At 42.0% G+C, this 19,454-nt stretch overlaps 1 protein-coding gene across 1 annotated transcript in view; it reads right to left on the reverse strand.

Annotated features, from left to right (window-relative positions):
- The window catches only part of CFAP54 (cilia and flagella associated protein 54), a 253,182-nt gene that overhangs the window by 13,646 nt on the left and 220,082 nt on the right, over window positions 1–19,454 (reverse strand). The window contains 2 exon segments of the mRNA XM_037160832.2: window positions 10,110–10,184; window positions 18,190–18,331. Coding sequence (XP_037016727.2) covers window positions 10,110–10,184; window positions 18,190–18,331 — 217 coding nt within the window.

A 19,454-nucleotide genomic window follows, 5' to 3' on the forward strand; every position in this document is an offset into this window, starting at 1 on the left:
AAGATGCAGGGCTTTTGAGACCTTCAACAAAATCTGATTGATGTACAGTGTTAAAGGGTTAGTGACTTGCCCGCAAGGGCGAAGCTGGGGTAGACCACACTGAGCTCTCTTCCCACCATACTCTTCTCCCACAGGTGGTTGAGAAATAAGAACAAAAATCTCAAACAGCTAGTGTCACTAGTATTAACAAGAAAAATGGATAAGTTTATACCTGCTTCTTCTTTGTGAATTTATTTAATTTTAAGGAAAATTTGTCCAGAGGAATTCCCAAAGTGTGCCAAATGACTCAACTCTATGAGGCAAAACCCAACATCCTCCTAAATGAAAATCTAATCTCACTGTGAAAGGTCCAGTTTTTTAATCAAGACAAAACCATTTAGCGAAATGAATGAAGTAAATGAAAGTAAACATTTAACTCCATTCTCGGCAAAACAGAAAGAAAGCAATGAACAGGTTTGCTAATGATACGCCTGCCTCTCACCTCCTTGGAAGTTATACAAGTGACTAAAATTTGGGAAGTTTCCCTTTGATTCTGAAATAAAATTATATCCTGAACGAAGCCAGGTTTGTTTTACCAAACAGTTGAATACATCCCTCTCTGCTTCTCCAGTAAATATACAGTACCAGGTTCATGATTATATTTTAGTTTAAATTATATCCAAGTACCATTATACCCCCTAAATTGCATGTCTAACAAAAATGGAACCGGTGCTTTGAGCACAGATAACACAAAGGCCCTCGGTTCCTAGATGAATGAAAGTGTATTTCACCTTCACACTATTGCTGGCAAATCTCCAAGAGATGAGCATTTTGAAAACGCCACAAACAGCTTAGCCTTTTCTTAGCATTTTGAAGAGCACATTAATAGCCTGGCCTTTTCTTAAGGGCTTTCTTTTTCCCTCAGCCGAATGTGACAGTTAGAACTGAGCGGGGAGAGGACGGAATCAAAGTTGGTGCTGTGTTTTAAAAGCAGCGTTGCAGCTGATGTCACCCGGCATTGTCTTCAAAAGAATGTGCGAATATTAAGTGGATGTCTCATGAACTTCCACACAAAGGATACTCTTCACTTGAGGACAGAATGATAATGTCTCACAGAAGAAAGATATAATTCTAGATGCCCATAAAATCTATTCAGACAGCTCTTGGCTGGTACAAAAATAAAGAAGAAAAAACACTCTTGGCCGATGTTGATGGGGAGAAAAAAAAAAAAACAAACCCTGGAACTCTCAACTTCACAAAAAAAAAGTTATATTAATAGATTTATTTTTTTAAGACTTAGTAAACACCTATTGTGGAATATGTGGAACCTTGTGCCCAATGATGTAAATGACAGTTTAAACAGAATATTGCCATTGACACCATTGGGGTATTTTTCTAAAAGGAAACCAACAGGCATGTGGTAATGTAATAAAATTAGCCAAAGGAAGTTGAACATCCTGGCACTACCCTTTAGGATTTAAGAGCCTAAAAAAAGGTGAAATGGAACCTGCCCCATGTAAGTAGGCATACATGCAACCCAGCCTGACCCCCAGAAAAACGGCATGGGTTATTTAAAGGGCACTCTGAGAGTCCACCAAGTTTATCCTTTCCTGTGAGAGTTTAATCACACTCAGCAACTCCATGCCAGGTACCCGCACATTTGGAGAGGGTGCTGACTAATTTTAATAGTTGCCTAAGCAGGCAGCCAGGAAGAGCCCTCTCTGATGCCTCCCAGAGAAGGAAGAGGCCTAGAACTTGGGAGTGCTTTATTGGCTGCAACAGTCCTCTCATCGACAGGTGGAGTCTATGACCCGCCTGGCATCTGGATGGATGTGGGCCTGGTGGAGAATAGTCCTTATGTAACTTTGAAAGTTAGGGCATAAACAGCGGTAGAGCTTCTGCCTGGTTCTCTGGGGAAGGGGGGTCTCACTCCTGAAAACCAGACACCACACTGTGCAGAGACCCAACGAGCCACATGTAGGTCCCTTGTGGCGTGTGGTGTGCTGGCCAGCAGCCCGATCTGCATTCCCAGCCTCAGCCCCCAGCCAACAGCCAGCACGGAGCATCAAACCCAGAGAGCCTTTGCAGCTTCAGGGATTCCAGCCCCCAGCAGCTGAACCACCCCCAACCTTCGAGTCTTCCCAGGTGATTCCCCAGAGACTATGGAACAGAGACGGGTTGCCCCACTGTGCCCTTCCCAAATATGGGACCCACAAAATCCTTAAGCCTAATGAAAGGTCATTTTGTGCTATTAGGTTTGGGGCACTTTGTCATATAACAATAGTCACTGGAACAGAGGAGGGTGGGAAAGCATGTGGTTAGCAGGGGTGCGTGCCGCCACTCCTAGCGCTTGCATTACCCCAGCCTCTCTTTCGGAAACATACTCACAGGCTTTATCCTAGGCATGCTGTTGCTGCTCTTTGCTACAGCCACTTGTAGGGAAACAAACCCACTTACAATGGTCTAATTCCAAGTGCACCAGATGATGATAACAGTAACTATTTTGCTTAGTATGTGCCAGGCACTGTTCTAAGGATTTTACATGGATTAACTGAATCCTCACAACAACGCTATGAGGTGAGTACTATTTTTATTCCCATTTTACAAACAGGGAAAGTGAACCATTGAGATTAATTGACCCGCCAGAGGTTACAGGTCTAGCAAACAGCAGAGCTGGGCTGGGATTTGAGGCCAGGCAATCTGGCTCTCAAGTCTACCCAGTAACCACCGCACATACCAGTTCCCAAACGCCGACTGTGACTCTCCCTCGGCTACAGACTCTCCATGCAGCCCCTTGACCTGAATGGCCAAGAGTCAACAGTGAACAGCCTGGGCTCTGGAGTCTGACACTCTTGGCTGTGACAGTTACCAGCTGTGTGACTTTGGGCAGGTCTTTTAACCTCTGTCAACCTCGTTCCCCCATCTTCATTCCAAACAATGCACTTTGAAACCACACCCACCGTCTTCTCCACTCATGAGTACCAGCCTCACCCCTCCTTTCTGGACTGTTACCCTCCTCCAGACAAGAACTCTTGTCTTTATCTCTGTCCCCCCAGGGACCCAGCACACACCTGGCACTCTGCTGCAGCTTGAGGACTAAGAAGTCTTTTTAAAAAACCTTTCTATTTATTTCTCTATCCAGGGGTTTGGAGATTTGTCCCACTCTCTTCACCCTCATAAACAAAACCATGAAGCAGGCCCTCCCCACTGAGCCCACTGGGAAAGCTAGGACTTCTATTTTCCATCTCGTCTTCCAAAGGTCTTCCGAATCAGAGAAAAATGCCTGCAAATGTGTCCTTGTTCATGGCTGGGTCTTCCTAAGGATTCTCTACTGCCTCCCAATCATTTTCCGAAGTAATTAAAACTTTTAACCATAGGCCATAGGAAGTTACACTAATTTGATTTTTTATAGGGAACTGGTGAACCCTTCTTAAAAGATCCCACAGTAAATTTTCCCACCTTCAGAATCGTGTGAAGATCACATTAGAATATTGACTAATGTTATTACTGAGGAACGGTGTTTGGTCCCAGGCCTCTCCTACACACGCACTGTAATTGCTCCTGTATTTGTCCATCTCCTCACTAAACTGCAGGCCACCCTGAAGGCATGGACTCTGGTTTTTACTTCTGTGTCCCAACGCCTAGTCCTCGGCTGGCACAGAGGAGGCACTTGTCAAAGGTTTATGATACTAATGCACAACACTGGTGAGTCTAGGGTCCCCGTTAAGGTCTAGACTAGAGCTGCAAACCAGTAGGACCTCTGGAAGGCGTATCATGAACGTTCATTCTTTTAACAAGCCCTGAGCCCTGGAAGGGGGGTGGCCACCACTGGGCAAGTCACTGAGAATAAAAATAGAGTAAGACCCAATCTTTTTATGTGAGACCCTGTCTGCCCTAACAATGGAGACAATTATGGGAGCACATCATTATAATGCATTTTGATAAAAACTGTTAAATACAGAGATGCAAAGCATGGGCTTGAGAGAAATGGATGAAAAAGGACTCAGACACAGAAACGCAGGTTTCATGTGTTATTACCCATTTTGACATCATAATCTAGTAAAAGAGAAGATACTAGCATTGTGGGGCAGTAATTTCAGCTGATCGTCAGGGATCATAAGGTCATAAAGTCATATGATAGAATGAGTACATCAGACAAAAGCGGCTAAACAAACTAAGCTATGTTAACATTATCTGTGACTCTGTGTTTCCCTTTGGCTGTTTTTTTACCCTTTCCATACTCCTTACCAAAGTCATCTTAAAGAAAATGATTATTTTGGTGACCCGCACATGGTTGGTGTCAACATCTGATCATAAACCCATACAAAAATGATCATTTTAAGAAAAAAAATAAGAGACATGGGTACCCTATTAGCCATGTGAAAAGAAATGCACATTAATAACATACGTAGTGATGCAGTATAAGTCATTAGAACTGAACTGCCATGGAATTTCTCTTAGATTAAATTCAAAATATTTGTAAGAAAACATAGTGTATAAATGCTTTTATGTTTAACTAGAGTTTAATAAAATGGCAGACAGCAAGCTGTCCTGGTGACATCTGTCCTGGTGCTTTCTCGGAGTAAGTAGGAGGATCATTTGAAGGGACCGTGAGACAAATGCATGGCTGCTGAACCCACCTGGGCCTCCCGCACGCTGCCGGCAGCCTCACCCGCCATGTGCCTCCGCTCTCTCGTGTCCGCCTCCATCGGCATTTTCCATGCCAGCGTGCAGGAAGCCAAGTGTTGCTGGAGAAAAATCGCAAGCCATGTAGCCTAGTGTCCCATCATATTAAAGACTTTCAATCTCCGCATGGCCCTCAATCCTTTTATTTGTCCTTGGTCAGCTTTCTTGCCCATCACACTCAATGACTGTGAATATTCCAGATCTCCATCTCTCTAGCTCTCTCAGAAGACCATATCCTCAACCCTCTGCCCCACTACAATGGTACATAAACTTGCCTCCACTTCACTGAGAAACGAGCACCACTGGGTGTGAACTGCCCCAGCTTTTCTCACCCTTTCCTTACAAACTTGCACCCCTCCTCCCTCAATCTGCTACCTCGAGCCTGGAGGAAAGAGGTATCTTTCTGCTCCTTCCAGGCAGCCAAGTCACTTGTGTTGTCACTGCCTTTCTGTTCCCTCCCTGCTCCCTTGAGGTCGGGCTCCATCATTTGTCCTTGTCTCTTCTAGACAGGCAACCTCCCCCCACGCCCGCTAGTTCCTTTCCCTTCACCACCACTCCTGTCCTGCCCGTCCCCCCACCCCCGTGCCTCTCTCCAGGTGTCTTACCCAGACAGACCTCCTCAAATGTGCATATAGACTTGGGACTTTCACTTTCCCATTCTCACCTTCTCACCTCTCACTCCTCAACACTCTGTAGCACCTGCTCCCACTATTCTAACAAAATATGCCTTGGGTCTAATTGAGTTACAGATGCAGAGCCTGAACTTCTAAGCAGAACTGTATTTGACTCCTGCCTCCTCCACTTATAAGCTGGAGGACCTTAAACTTGCTGCCTAGTTTCCTTGTCCATTAGTTTCATCTCTAGGATGAGGGTAATAGTAGTAACCAGCTTTATTGGATTCTTGTAATATTGAGTGAGATCGTCAAACACTGAACAGTGTCTGCACGTGCCAGGTGCTCAGCAAATAGTAACCACGAATACTATTACTACCACTATTAGTAGTCACTTGAAAGATTATTGCCATTATTGTTGGTTACAATGCTAAATCTAGCTAAAAACCCTGAACTAAAAAAATGTACCCTACTGAACTCACACAGCCAAGAAAACTTTACTTTGCAACCTCCTTATATGTGTCTTATCACTTGACCTAGATTAACAACAAACTCACAGTTATTAACAACCACACCTAAAACAAAAGCAAACTAAAAGGACAGCTAGATCAGGAGTGGAAACAGAAATGAAGATCTCAAGGAAGGTTAGCAACAGGGGAGTGGGAGGAGGAGAAGGGGGGAGAAGGTACAGAAAATAAGTAGCATAGACAGTAGATAGAAAATAGATGGGGGGGGCAAGAATAGCATGGGAAATATAGAATCTAAAGGACTTGAGACACATGGTCATAAACTAAAGGGGGGGTAATGGTGGGGACGGGGGGTAGGGTGAAGGGGAATGAAGGGGGGGAATAGAACAACTGTAATGGCATAATCAATAAAAAATTAAAAAAAATAACCTTCCCTACTTAAACCAGCATCTGCTCCTAGGAATCCTCTCCATACTGATTCCGGGTGACTCCAGTCACTTTAGCATACACATGAAGCCTGGGTGCATACACTGGTTGGGTAAATGTATTTGTGTCATGTGAACCAATATGAAAATACAAAATTAGCCAAATGTGAGAACCTTAACCTGCACTGCCTTTGAAGCAACAAAAATATCTACACCAATGTTCTTCATGTAGCTGGAATCAATAATTACTGACGGACAGTCTGTCCTTCCCATGATCAGTCACAGCACGAACAGAAAGAATATTTTTAGCATCATGTTTGAATGCTACCTGACAACTTGGAAACTGCAACAATTTGAACCAATGCAGGCAATGAAAGGAAAGCTTTATTACTGGCTCTTCTGAAATTATACCTAATAGACACTTATAGAAGGTTAGCATGGACTACTCTTTCATCTCCTTGCTATTCTCAGTTTCTTTTTATCCCAAGCTGGGTGTATGATACCTATGCTAATTAGGAAGAGGCAATAATAGGCAAAGGCGACTGCAGTAAGTATGTTCAGGATGGAGCCAAACTGCACAGCAAGATCTCATTCCGGTGATAAAAACAGCTACACTGAGGCATGTAGTTTTGTCTAATAATTTATTTCTTGGACAAGCTCCTGATGCCCACGCTCCCTCCAATACTACTAAGTGGGAGCATTAGCATGGGGTTCAACTGGGAGGCACCTTCTCTCGGACCGTGACTCACCACGACTGCATCTCCTGTTTGGATCCTGCACACCAACCCAATTCCTCTAGGATTCAACACTGATTCACTTTACAGGGAAGAAAATGAGTCCTAATTCTCTCTCTACCTTTAACACTTTTCCTCTCCTTGTCTATCAATACTTCAAAACAAACTTAGATCTTAAAAGTCTGTTTAAAATTAATTAAGCAGGGAATGAAGAATTCACACCTGGATGCAGGACCTTGGTAGGGATGATGATGAGAGTGATGATGGTGAAAAAAAGAACATTTACTAAGCATTTACTTGTACTAGGCCCTGTGCTAAGTACTCAACATACAGTCTTTGCTTTAGTGCTCACGACTTTGAGAAGTTGACATCATCACCCTATTTTCCATTTCAGAAAACTTGCCTAAGGTCACACAACTAACGAGATTCAAGAATGGCATTTCAAGCCTGTTCTCTCAAAAGGCAAATCTCATTCATACTAAAAATCATGTGACCTTTTACTGTGACCTGTTATTAATTAGTTTGTGCAAAATTAAGTTTGTTTGATTTTACTATTGATGGCCTGCCACAGTAAGTCTGTCTATGTATTTCCATACTAAAAACTTAAGTTCCTCATTTAAAAAATGGGAAAGAATATGAATGTTCAAATATTTATTTTTTAAAAAGCAAATATTAAATGTCAGTTACTTAAAACTAAAGGGAACTAAAAAATAAAATAAAATAAAAACTAAGGGGAATTCCATTCAGTTCAAGAAGCAGTAACTACTTAATATAGAGGCCACTGTAAGAATTCAAAGACAGCACTGCCCCCACCCCCAAGAAACTAATAATATAGTGGGAGGGACACAGAGTAACATTCCAGGTCTCACTTTAAATATCATCTCTTAGAGACCTTAGGAGGGTCCCTTATGACCCTATCGAATTTGTCACTCTGATTGTGGTTATTTTCCATCACAGAGGTCAGCACATTTTTTTTGTAAAGGGCCTGACAGGAAATAATATAGGCTTTGTGAGCACACAGTCTCTGTCCGAACTACCCAACTCTGATCTTGTAGCTCAAAGCAACTGTAGACTACAAATAAACGAATGAGCATGGCTGTGTCCTAATAAAACTTTATTTACAAAATAGGCAGTGGGCCAGATGTGTTCATAGGCCTCAGTTTGCCAACCCATACTCTAACACATCACACTGTTTTTGCTTCATAGCACTTAATAAAAGCTGAAATTATCTAGCTTATTGATTTTTTTTACTGTTTTCTTCACAAAAGTATGATAGCTCCAAGATAGTGGAGTCCTTGTTGCTTGTTCAGAGCTTACTCCCCAGGGCCTCGAGAGAAGTTCCTGGTACACAGACAGTTCACTCTAAGTGTTTGTCAGTTGACTAAATGAATGAACACCATTTCACAAAAGGAGAAGCATAGATGGCCAACAAACACATGAACTCTATTTGGCCTTATTTACAGTAAAAATTTAAAGACTGAAAATGTTGCTTTTCACTTGTTAGACCTATGATGGTTAAAAGAAGAGGAGAAGGCAGAAGAGGAGGAAGGGGAGGAGAAGGGGAAGGGAGAGAGGGAGGGGAGCCGGAGAAGAAGAACGTGGGTAGATGAACTGGTGAGGAAAACGGCCCTCTCATCCGCAACTGATGGGCAAGGAAATTGGCGCAACATTTTCAGGGAACCATTTGCAATTACACACCACAACGTGTATGCCAACTCAAAAATAGTCAAAGAATTGAGCAGCCATTTCTCCAAGGATATGTGAATGGCAAATAATGTTCATTATTTAGATGTTCAACTAAACTAGTCATTAGGAAAATGCAAATCAAAATCACTGTCAGATACCACTTTATGCTCATTACGACGGCAATCATCACCTACCCCCCCACCCACCAAAAAAGAAAAAATCAAATGTTGGTGAGGATGTGGAGAAACTAGAACACTTGTGCATTCATGGTGGGAAAGTAAAATGGTTCAGCTTCTGAAGAAAACAGTTGGGGGGATCTGCAAAAACTGAAAAATAGAATTACCATATAATCCACCGATTTCACTTACCTATATACCTGAAAGAACTGAAAGAGGAGACTCAAACAGCCACTTGTACCCTGTGTTTACAGAAGTATTATTTATAGTAGTCAGAAAGTGGAAACAATTTAAATATCTAGCCACAGAGGAATGAATACACAGATGTGATATATTCACACAGTAAGATGTTATTCAGCTTTAGAAAGGAACAAAGGACTGACGCATGCTACAACGTGGCTGGACTTTGAGAAGACGGTGCTAAACTAAATAAGGCAGCCACAGAAGGACCAGTACTGCATGATTCCACTTACACAGGGTACATGGAATAGGCAGAGTAGAACAGAGGTACAAAGTAGAGGCTACCAAGAATTGCAGGAGGTGAGAAGAGAGATTTCTTATTTAATGGGTACAGAGTATCTACTAGGGATGATGAGAAGGTTCTGGAGATGAACAGTGTGGACAGTTGCACAACACTGTGGGTGGACAACACCACTGAGGTGTACACTTACAGGTGGTTAAAACTGTAAACTTTACATTATGTATATTTTATTGCAATGTCACTTTGTATTATGTATATTTTATCACTTTTCATTACAAGCTATTATCCCTAGGAATTAACTCTAAGAAGATAATGGGGAAAGGTGAAATATGTATGATATATACTAGAAGCTATCACCCTCAAGATCCATGAATAAAATCTGGTTATGTAAATAAAGCCTGACACAACACATACATAAAAGAGACTATTATGCAGGCATTCAATACAAGGTAAGCTGTCACAACAACAAAAAAACCCCAATAACGTCCATAACATTATTATTGAATTAGAAAAAGCAAGATATAGGATGCATATACAGTATGATCCCATTGATGTAGAAATCCTAAAGTTTATATCTACATGGAAAATATCCGAGATATTCTCCAAAATGTTAACAGTGGCTATTCTCTGAGATAGATCTGAAATGACTTTAACATTATTCTCTTCATAGTTTTCTGTACTAGTTGATTTTTAAACAAAGAACATTTTTAAACAAAATAGCATGCTCTTATAAATTCATGTTTATCACTGTTTCACATTAATTAAGAAGGGTTAGGCCCTTGATACTTTCATAATAGACGTTTCCATTTCCATAGCAACAACACCTGTGAGTGCATCAAAAACGGTTTTAAAAGAAATACATACCTCGGATAGTGATGGTGTTTCTGCCTCAGTCAAAAACAGACTTATTATTTCAAAGCAACATTCGATAATCATGTCCTAGAAGTGAGAAAACAATGTAGTAAGGTTCATCTTACTGGTAAAATAATAGATATTTTAATTATAAATTATTTATTTCATTTGTATTTTCTTGCGTCATCAATTAACTCCAATGCTCAGGTTGAGACTTGGAGGGACTCAGAGGTCACAATCCCTTAAGTAATTCGGGTCATTTGAAAAGCACAGGATAGCCACAAAATATAAGATTTAATTTAAAAGAATATATTTTTAGGATTCTTTCCCTATATTGTCACTGTTAAAAGCCATGTTTCAGAAGAGTAACAAAGTAATTCACACTAAAAATAAGATTTTGAAAAGTCACTTTTCTTCTTAGACGAGAGGCGTGGAAGAGAGTCCAGAAACAGGTTTAAGCAGAGGAGAAGGGTTGGGACTGGGGAGGAGATGCGAAGAGGAAATGAATGGGAAGTGGGAGTCAGTACCACACGTCATCTACTATTGACGCCCCCGCCCCACCCTACTGACAGAGCTCTGTTCCTGTGTACACATCTGACCCTGAGGAGTCCACCCTTCGGCAGGGCTGAATCAGTCAGGTTCTTCACCACTGTAACTGCTCATAAGGAAGGACAACGAAGGGCAGCTATAGTTAGTACCTGCCGTATGAGCTGAGAGGTCCTGATACGGGAGCTGGAGGAGGCAACCACTGGACCAGATGCAAGATGAGTCAGAGGAAGAAACAAGAGGTGAACTTGTGCCCCCTGTGGAACCGAGCACACCTGTGGCTCCTCACTCTCCAGTCCACCTCCCGTGAGGCCCAGTGGGTACTGTTTCCAGTCTGTGGCTGTGCATGAGCTTACCTTCTGGACCTTGTGAAATGCTACCTCTCCACCTAACCTCCTTTTTCACTTGAGTTCGTGCAAGTAGGTTTTCTTCACTTACAATTAATTAGAAGAGTCATAACTCTAACACTGTCATTGCCAGTATCCATCCCTGAAGGAAGCAACAATTTGCTTTTATGGTAGTATATATGTATGTGTGTGTATACATACACACATTGTATATATGTATGTATGTGTGCATGTATTATACATGTATATAAAATACATATATTTATGTATTATATACATACATATACATATATATGTAATGGTATTCAGAAATATTAAGGTGATAAAAGTATATTAATTCTTACATGATAACTGACCACTGCTGGTTAAAACCTGAAAATAAAAAAGCAAAAAATGGAACTTGCAGCCCCATACAATGTTATATCCAAGTTTTAATAAATGTATAAACATAGAAAAGATCAAATTTTAGAGTTCCAAATTTATACCTAATTTAATTTACCTTTTTAAGAAGATTTTGTTTATTTATTTTTAGAGAGGGGAAGGGCAGGAGAAAGAGGGAAACATCAATGTGTGGTTGCCTCTCCAGTGCTTCCCCCACCAACCCCCAGGGGGACCTGACCTGGCCCACAACCCAGGCCTGTGACCTGACTGGGAATCTAACCAGTGACCTTTTGGTTTCCAGACCGGTACTCAATCCACTGAGCCACACCAGCCAGGGCAATTTAATTTAATTTAACAAATACACTTAAGGGATTGTATTAGGTACTTTGGAATACAAAGAATACAGGCCCTATCCTCCCAAAGTTTATAGTAGCTGAGAAAAATAGATACTTACACAACTAAATGAAATACCAAGCAGAATGTGGTCAGAACACGCGTCATTATGACATGTTATAGGAGCCTGAAGGTGGGAGAGAGAAAGTACGAGCACGATGCACAGGGAAGACTTCCTGGAGAACAGGCCGTATGAACAGAGAGTGACCGCGTAGTAGGATTGCACTTGGTGGAGAATAAAGACAAGGGCATTTCGATGGGGGAAGCCCAGTAAGCAGCAACACAGCAGGCATTCAGGGCACACAGGGATCGGACGTGGTTTTTGCTGTAATTTGTAATTTTGGTGGGTAAGAAATTGAGGGAATTCAGGTGCTTTCAAAAGATAATTCTGGCCACAGTTTAAAGGTGAACCGGACTGTTCTAACTGGGAAATGAGACTTAAGTGTGAAGTTAAAAGGTGAACGTAAATGTCCTCGTACACACACAAAATGGTGAACTGGACCGGAAGAGACAAGAGAAGGATAAATCAAACTGCTTGTGCAGGAAGAGATCACAGCTAAAAGCAGGGCGGCCTCAGTGGGACTGAAAAGGATGGAGGGCAGGAGGGACCCCCAGCACTGCCCAGGGAATACCAGGCTCCTCTGATGAACTTTCCAGGCTCCTGGTTCGTTTTGCTAGACAGAGGAGAACACAATCCACTCCTATACTCCTGTCATTATCTAACTTTCTATATTTCTAATTGAGTTCTTAGGACTAGTTCCTTTCTTTCTATATGAAATGTTTCAATAACATCCACAATGGGTTACTGTCATGACTTCAGCAAGACCTACCAAGTAAAACGGTATCAGTCAGGATTTCACATTAGCAGGTGAGCAGCAGTGCTGTCTGATGAATGCCTTTCGCTGCCTGTTGCAACACTGATCAAACAGGAATTTCACCTCAGCAACATGCTGTGGCTTTGGCACTATCTGAGGTAAATCACAAAACACGTGAGAAACGGGCTGACTCGATGTCGGGCTGTGAGGGACCTCACGGGACCTCTCGACCACAGAAACGAAGTCAGAAAGCGCCAGCTCATCTGCCCGTCTGGAAGGTGCAGGAGGAGAGCCGTGGTTGGCGAGGAGCCTGGGAAGACACAGAGTGGCCCTGGCTCAGTCCTGTCATTTCTCTGTTAACAGGGAGCATCTTGATTCTATGGTGGATGGACTTGTGAATTACTTTCTAATATAACAAAGCCAATTCTTTAACTAAGTTGAAATCCTCACCACCTTTCACCTATAACATGGGGAAAGCTTCCTAAATTGTTTTTCATGCTCCCGACTCTTGCTTCCCTCATCCTTCCTTCACATGCCACCAGAGTTCTCTTAGTAAGAGGAGTGTGGGGCACAAGATGCCCTTCTAGGCGTTGCCCTGCCCCTGCACACACCCTGTCCTGCAGCACAATGCTCATTCACCATTTACTCATTCAGCATCTACTGAATGCATCCTACGTACCAAGGGGTGGTAACAGGAGATGAAGGAAACAGAGAGAGAGAGAGAGAGCCCTTGAGAAGTTCATGGTCAGGTGGGAGGAATAGGAGAGACAGACTTCCAGCACTGTGTGAGATCAGAGAGTCAGAAGTGCCCAGCTCCACCATCTCTTCAGCTGCATCTCCCACCACATAACCTGGTTCTCTGGCCACAGCACTGGCTCGCTGTTCCCAGACTCTGACAGTCAGTGCCATGACTTCACATCGCATCTCCTGCTGTACGCTCAGTCAGGAATGAGTGTGCTCCACGAGTCTCCCACTAGAAGCTTCTCAGGCAAGTATTGAAAAGGCACTAATGACTTCCCTACTGGGTAAGATATTGGACATAAAATGATACATAAGACTGCTGAGCATGGTAATACAAAGTCAAGAGAGAGGAAGAGACACATAAACAGATAATTGGTGCAACAATATGGTAGGGGCACAAGGTATGTGGGGGTACAAAAAATGTCCTTTTAGTTTATAGAAGTTATAAAGTGTTATCTGAGCTATTTAAGCAAATACAAAGTAAGCTCAATTCTCTCTCCCTCTCTCTTTTTTTCTCCCCCCCATCAGTATAAATAAGATCTAACAATTAATAAATTAAAATAGTTGGCATCAACAGCCTCGCCACCAAGAGGGAAAGATTCCACAACCTCATGCTTTTGAATGGTGCAGAATCCAGTAATGGGGGAAAAGGTTTTAAACAAGAAGTCAGAGACACCAAGTTGAACTACATAATAAAGAGCTGAACCAGAGCAGGAAGAGAACAGGATATAAAACACTCCGCACAGACCAAGATGGAGGGAAAGTTTGAGGAGTTTGAGCCAAATAAGGCAGATGTTGAAGATCGCTGTGGATGTCAGAGAGCTATTAAGAGCAAGATAGTTGAGGAAAATAAGCTTTTGAAGAAGTTTTGCTGTGTATTACAAAAGGGTTCCCTCTGGAATGTTATTACAAGAGACTCTATAAAGATTTAGATTGTCTTCAATGGTTTTGAACATCAAACTGATGTTTCTTTAAGTGCCACACTTTGCTTCCTAAAAGAGGGCCACCAGGCAGCTGGCTCATTATGAATGGCATCTGGGTACATAGCCAAACTCACACAAAAATTTAGTTCCTCCATGATAGAGACCTAATTGTACTGATTTCTGTATTTCTTATATTCCCCAGGCCTGGGAGATTTTTGCAAATAATTGCTTCTCAAAAATAACTCGTTAATTGATACTGATGTCCAACTTTATTTTGTTCTATGTTTTGATAGTACTTTGATATTTGGGATAATTTGACAACACACTCATTTTAACTGCCTTACACACTCCAGGCCCTCCATGTGTTTGCTGAGCTAACCTCGGATGACTTTGGTAAACACAATTGAAGCCTTTTGTAACAGTATGCTATCATTCCAAAAAGATGTTTTTGTCTTAAAATCAGGGTGGTTTGCATCCTTCGTATGCTGTAAAGTTCCTGATGTACTCTGAAGCTGTGATGTACCCCCAAAGCTGTGAGTGACAGGTTAAAACGACTTGGCCATTCTGAGCTAGTACTGTTCATTTTTAAAGAAGGACATACCAGGTTTTCAAGCCAGAAGTGACTGAAACACCTGCTCTGTAGCCCTCCCAATGCATCTTAAATTACTGTTTTATGAAGTTCTTGGCTTATTCCAGACCACAGGGATTTGGGGCGGGGGAGAAAAAAGGGAAAGAAATGGGAAAGAGAACAAGATTTGCCACTCCCCATATCAACCAAAAGCATATTTTCTGGACCCTTATGTTTAATAACCCACCAAAAATCTATACTGCAATAGATATTAATATATTCGATTATAAAGTTTATGAAATCCTGTCCAATTCTCCACCAGAATCAATCTCTTCAAGCATCTTAGTTAACTCCTAATTAGCTTCCAGTGAAGGTCGTCATGGCAACAAACTGGCAGATTCAGTCAATGGGATATCATTTGCTATAATCCAAAATCTAGTTGTTGCTTTTTTTTTCTCTTAAGTGCTTGTTAGTACATTGGAAAAATGGAAATTTTGTATGTTCCTTCCATTTCCCAACTTTCAAATGTTATGAACTAATTAGTTTGCCAATTCACCCAAATACTAGCTTTTCTTCCATTTCATGACATTCTGTCTTACAAAGCACTAACGGAACTAAAGCACATCTAAAAATGCCCCACTTAAAGTGGAAGAAGCCCTTTCTAAGTTGGATAATAGAATAAATTCAAAAATACAGAGGACAATGTCGGGACAGAAGAAAGCTTTTCTACTCAAGAACGGACCTGCTCATATATGCCATTCTCGTCAGGACTTGAGAGCAAGCCTCCCGCCTTGGTTAAGGCAGGCCCGTCCTCTGGATTCCTCCCTCTGCCCCTGCTCCCCACCCCCCACTTACTCCTAATTTGTTTTTATGCGTAGTCCACCTCTTGGCTCCGACACTGGACTCTCTGTGATCAATCTGACATCTATATCTGACCCCCGGGGAAATTCTAATGACTCTCACTCCAACAAAGGGGGCTCATCTCTTTTTTGGAGTGAAACGATCATTTCTCTTTTTATCCTCACTGGAGGATATTTTTTCATGACTTTTAGAAAGAGAGAAATGGAGGGAGGGAGGGAGGGAGAGAGGAAGAAACGTCGATGTGTGAGGGGAGCATGGCTGGTTGCCTTTTCATACACTCCCCAACTGGGGATCAAACATACAACCTGGTCTGTGCCCTGACTGGGAATTGAAACTTGACACTTTTGGCTGTGGGATGACACTCCAGCCAACTGAGCCCTAGGAGCCAGGGAAAAAGGACCATTTTTAGAAATGAGAGTAAAACTAGTCCCAGGACAGGTACTTAGCCCCATAAAACCGAGTGGCAGTGTACAACCCAGAATCTTTGCTCTTCTCTCCTGCCTTAGGCAATCTAAGCTAAAAAGACAAATGCAAAGGAAAATAATCATCTTCCATATATAACCTATACAGTTAATGAATGAAGTCAAGGATGGTTTCAGCAAAGAATAATCTAGAACATGGCTCAAACACAGCAATCTGATAGGTTTGGTCTGTGACTGAAAAATTGCAATCATAAGTGATCTACCAAAGAAGTGCAGAAATGAAATGAGAGCTCAGTTCTTCTGGAAAATAGACACAAAAGGGCAACTGTGCAATTTAGAAAAAGAATTATATACAGTCTGCATGAAACTTCATGAGTTTGAAATAGCTGATCTATTGGGAAATTTATAGTTAGTGCTCAGTATGTCGTTAATATCATTAAATGCCTAGTAATTCATGTTGTAACATTTGAGGACCCTGGAAAAGACATGTAACTAAAATTCAAAAACGTCAGTTCTGTGATAAATGCATGCAGAGTCCAGGAGATGTAAATACTGGAAGGCTGCATTTTGCAAAGGCTAACTGTTCATGCTGATGAATCCTCTTGCCACTGGGCTTGTTGCTTCCACAATAATGAAAAATGCACTCACTCTACTGGTAAATTCGCACTGAAAACATGCCCACAACTATATCCTGAAAATCAGGAGATTTGCCATCTTTTACATTTTCGCACAGTGAGTGCCTAGATGAAGTAAACAAGAAAAAAATGAGCCATACCAATAATATTCTTTAAGAATATTGTTATTGGTAATCAACTGAATATAACCTAGCAGAAAGCAATTTAAGAAAAAAAGATACAACAGACTAAAAAGGGAAGATCCTAAGAGATTTCAGAGAAGAAAATCGGAGATGGGACCCCAGTGGCTGGAATTCATTTAGTACAAGGTGGGCAGAAGACTGTTTCTTTTCATTGCAAATGTTGTACGGCCATTTGATTTTTTAAAAAATGACCACAGTAACTATTGAATATGCATATGAATCTCAAGAAGCTGGGTGAATGTACAAATGGAAAGTCACAGAGCAAGTACTTAAGGAAAACACGTATTCTGTAGACTCCACTCCTGAGGGAGGGGCACTCCCAGCTGTCTTTGGACCCCTCGCTAATTCACTGCCAGGAGTGTGGAGTGACTTACCTGATTGGTGAGTTTGAGAAAAGCAACAGAGCATGCTAGGCTCAGCCCCTCCTGGGTAATCGTTATTTATATTTTTGGAGGCACCCTGCCTGCAGGACGATAAGCCTGGCTGGGGGCACAAAGGCAGTGGGGGCATCTTATGGCCACAGGTATACCAGATGACTATGTGCCGAGGTGGGTAAGTCTGGCTAATTCAGCAGCAAAGTATTAATAAGCTCACTTGGCCGCAGACCTAAAACCATGTTTGCTAATCAGCTTTATTAGTAATGATGCTTACATTTTGTATCCATGTATCCATTTCCTGTGCCCCGCCTCTCAGTGGGTTTAGAGCTCAGGAAGAACAGAAAGGAAAGAACCTTCTCCAAAACACCTAACATCAGTCATCATAATAACCACTCGGCAGGGTGAACTCTGACCACATTAATAACATACTGTAAGGATAGTGTCTCTTTTGTGAGGAAAAACATATGCATGGGAAAGTCTGAAAGATAAATGCTTACCTGTATGCTCTGGTTTTTATTCACACATTACTTGGGTCATAAAAATGTTCAAATAATAAACATAGAGTGAAAAATTAAAAGTCATGTTATAAAGTTACAGAGCATTGTTTCTTCAGGTTCACGGTTATGTCTGAATGATTTCTCTAGACTGGCTTTGTCTTCATGCCCCGTAAGATGCTTAAAATTGGTGTGCTTAAAGAACTTTGAGGGCAACACCACTTACGCGTCCCACAGGGTCACACCTGGTACTCCACACGGAGAAAACGGTGCAGAAGAACCACACGGTTCGAGCAGAGCTACACAGTTCTGCTCTGACGAAGTAAGAAAAGAATTTAAGACTGATGGACGTATAATGACATCCATCCTACAGCAGCAATGTAATTTTCCATCGTTTCATGACTTACTTGCATTTCACTATCAATTTGTTTCTCTTGCTTTTCTTGGATTACGGATATGTTTTCACTTGGAGTAACTTCAGGAGTTGCTGGCAATGATATTTCAGCTATTTGCTTAAGATTAGACAGTTTCTCGTGAATTGAAATAACGCTAAAAAGAACAAAGATATATTTTATTTGAAAAAGGTAAGAAGGGCATTCATTTATTCCAAGAATCAATAATATGTGTAATGTAAGTCCTTATTTATTTAACATTTAGTTTCTGCTACTCCTAAACATAAGTCATTCCTTCATTCAAGAAACATGAGAAAAGGGGCACAATTCTAACTTGCATAATGTATGTGAGCTAGTTATACACTCAGGTATTTACCTGTAATTATCTACATAATTACAACTGGCAGTGGCACAAAGAAAACTGTGCCTGACCAAAATACTGCTGAAGACGAAAACAAAGACTGTAAATATCTACATGGCCAAACAAACTCCAGGTAGTGACAAAAGAGTGACTCCTGTGTTGGCCCCGATGCCTTGCTATAACTGTCTCTGGCTGACCTGAAGGTAAGAACTGTGACAAGTTCTCAATGGCTCTAAGAAATACAATTAGTGAGCCCACAACACTGAGGTGTATTGTTTGGGGAGTGGAGAGTCGGGAGAAAAATCAAGACAGAAGGAAAAGCCAAAGCCAAGGAGGAGGGCAGAGGACCCGGTGTCAACTGTGCTACAGACGGAAAGCTTCCGGAGCCTCGGGCCAGTGGCCAGGGGATGCTCTGAAGGCAGAGTGGAGCCAGCAGATGGAAAAACCTGGAAGAGCTGAAGGAGGAAGAGCTGCACAGCCGACTCTGATACAGGCGCAGGGTCCATGCCTCAGTGTGTGCAATGCAGGTGTGCGTGTCCAGGGAAGCAGGGAATGTTTTATCAAAAAGAACTACATGACCCAAGAGAGCAAACGGGCATCAGGAAAATTTTTTATTTGGGAGTTTCAGTTCTCCACAGTGTCCTCTCATTCTGCCTTCAGAAGGATGATCAACAAGAGCAGTTCTCCACACACTGATCTTGTCTCGACCCCCTAGGAGCACAGGGATGCCTCACTGGGTGGGAGAAAGAGTCCATTTCCATGGCCCCACCAAGGGGCAGAGCAGACGAAAGGCTGTCAGCCACCCTCCCCTGTGACGGCCTCCATGATGGGGCGCTGACCTGAGTGACCCTGCCACTGATCATGAACACACCACAGAGAAGAACATTTCGGAATAAAAAAGGATCCTGTCAGTCTGATT

The sequence above is a fragment of the Artibeus jamaicensis genome, unplaced genomic scaffold (genome assembly GCF_021234435.1).
Source record: "Artibeus jamaicensis isolate MK-2021 breed Jamaican fruit bat unplaced genomic scaffold, CSHL_Jam_final contig_233, whole genome shotgun sequence".
In the NCBI taxonomy this organism is placed as follows: Eukaryota; Metazoa; Chordata; class Mammalia; order Chiroptera; family Phyllostomidae; genus Artibeus; species Artibeus jamaicensis.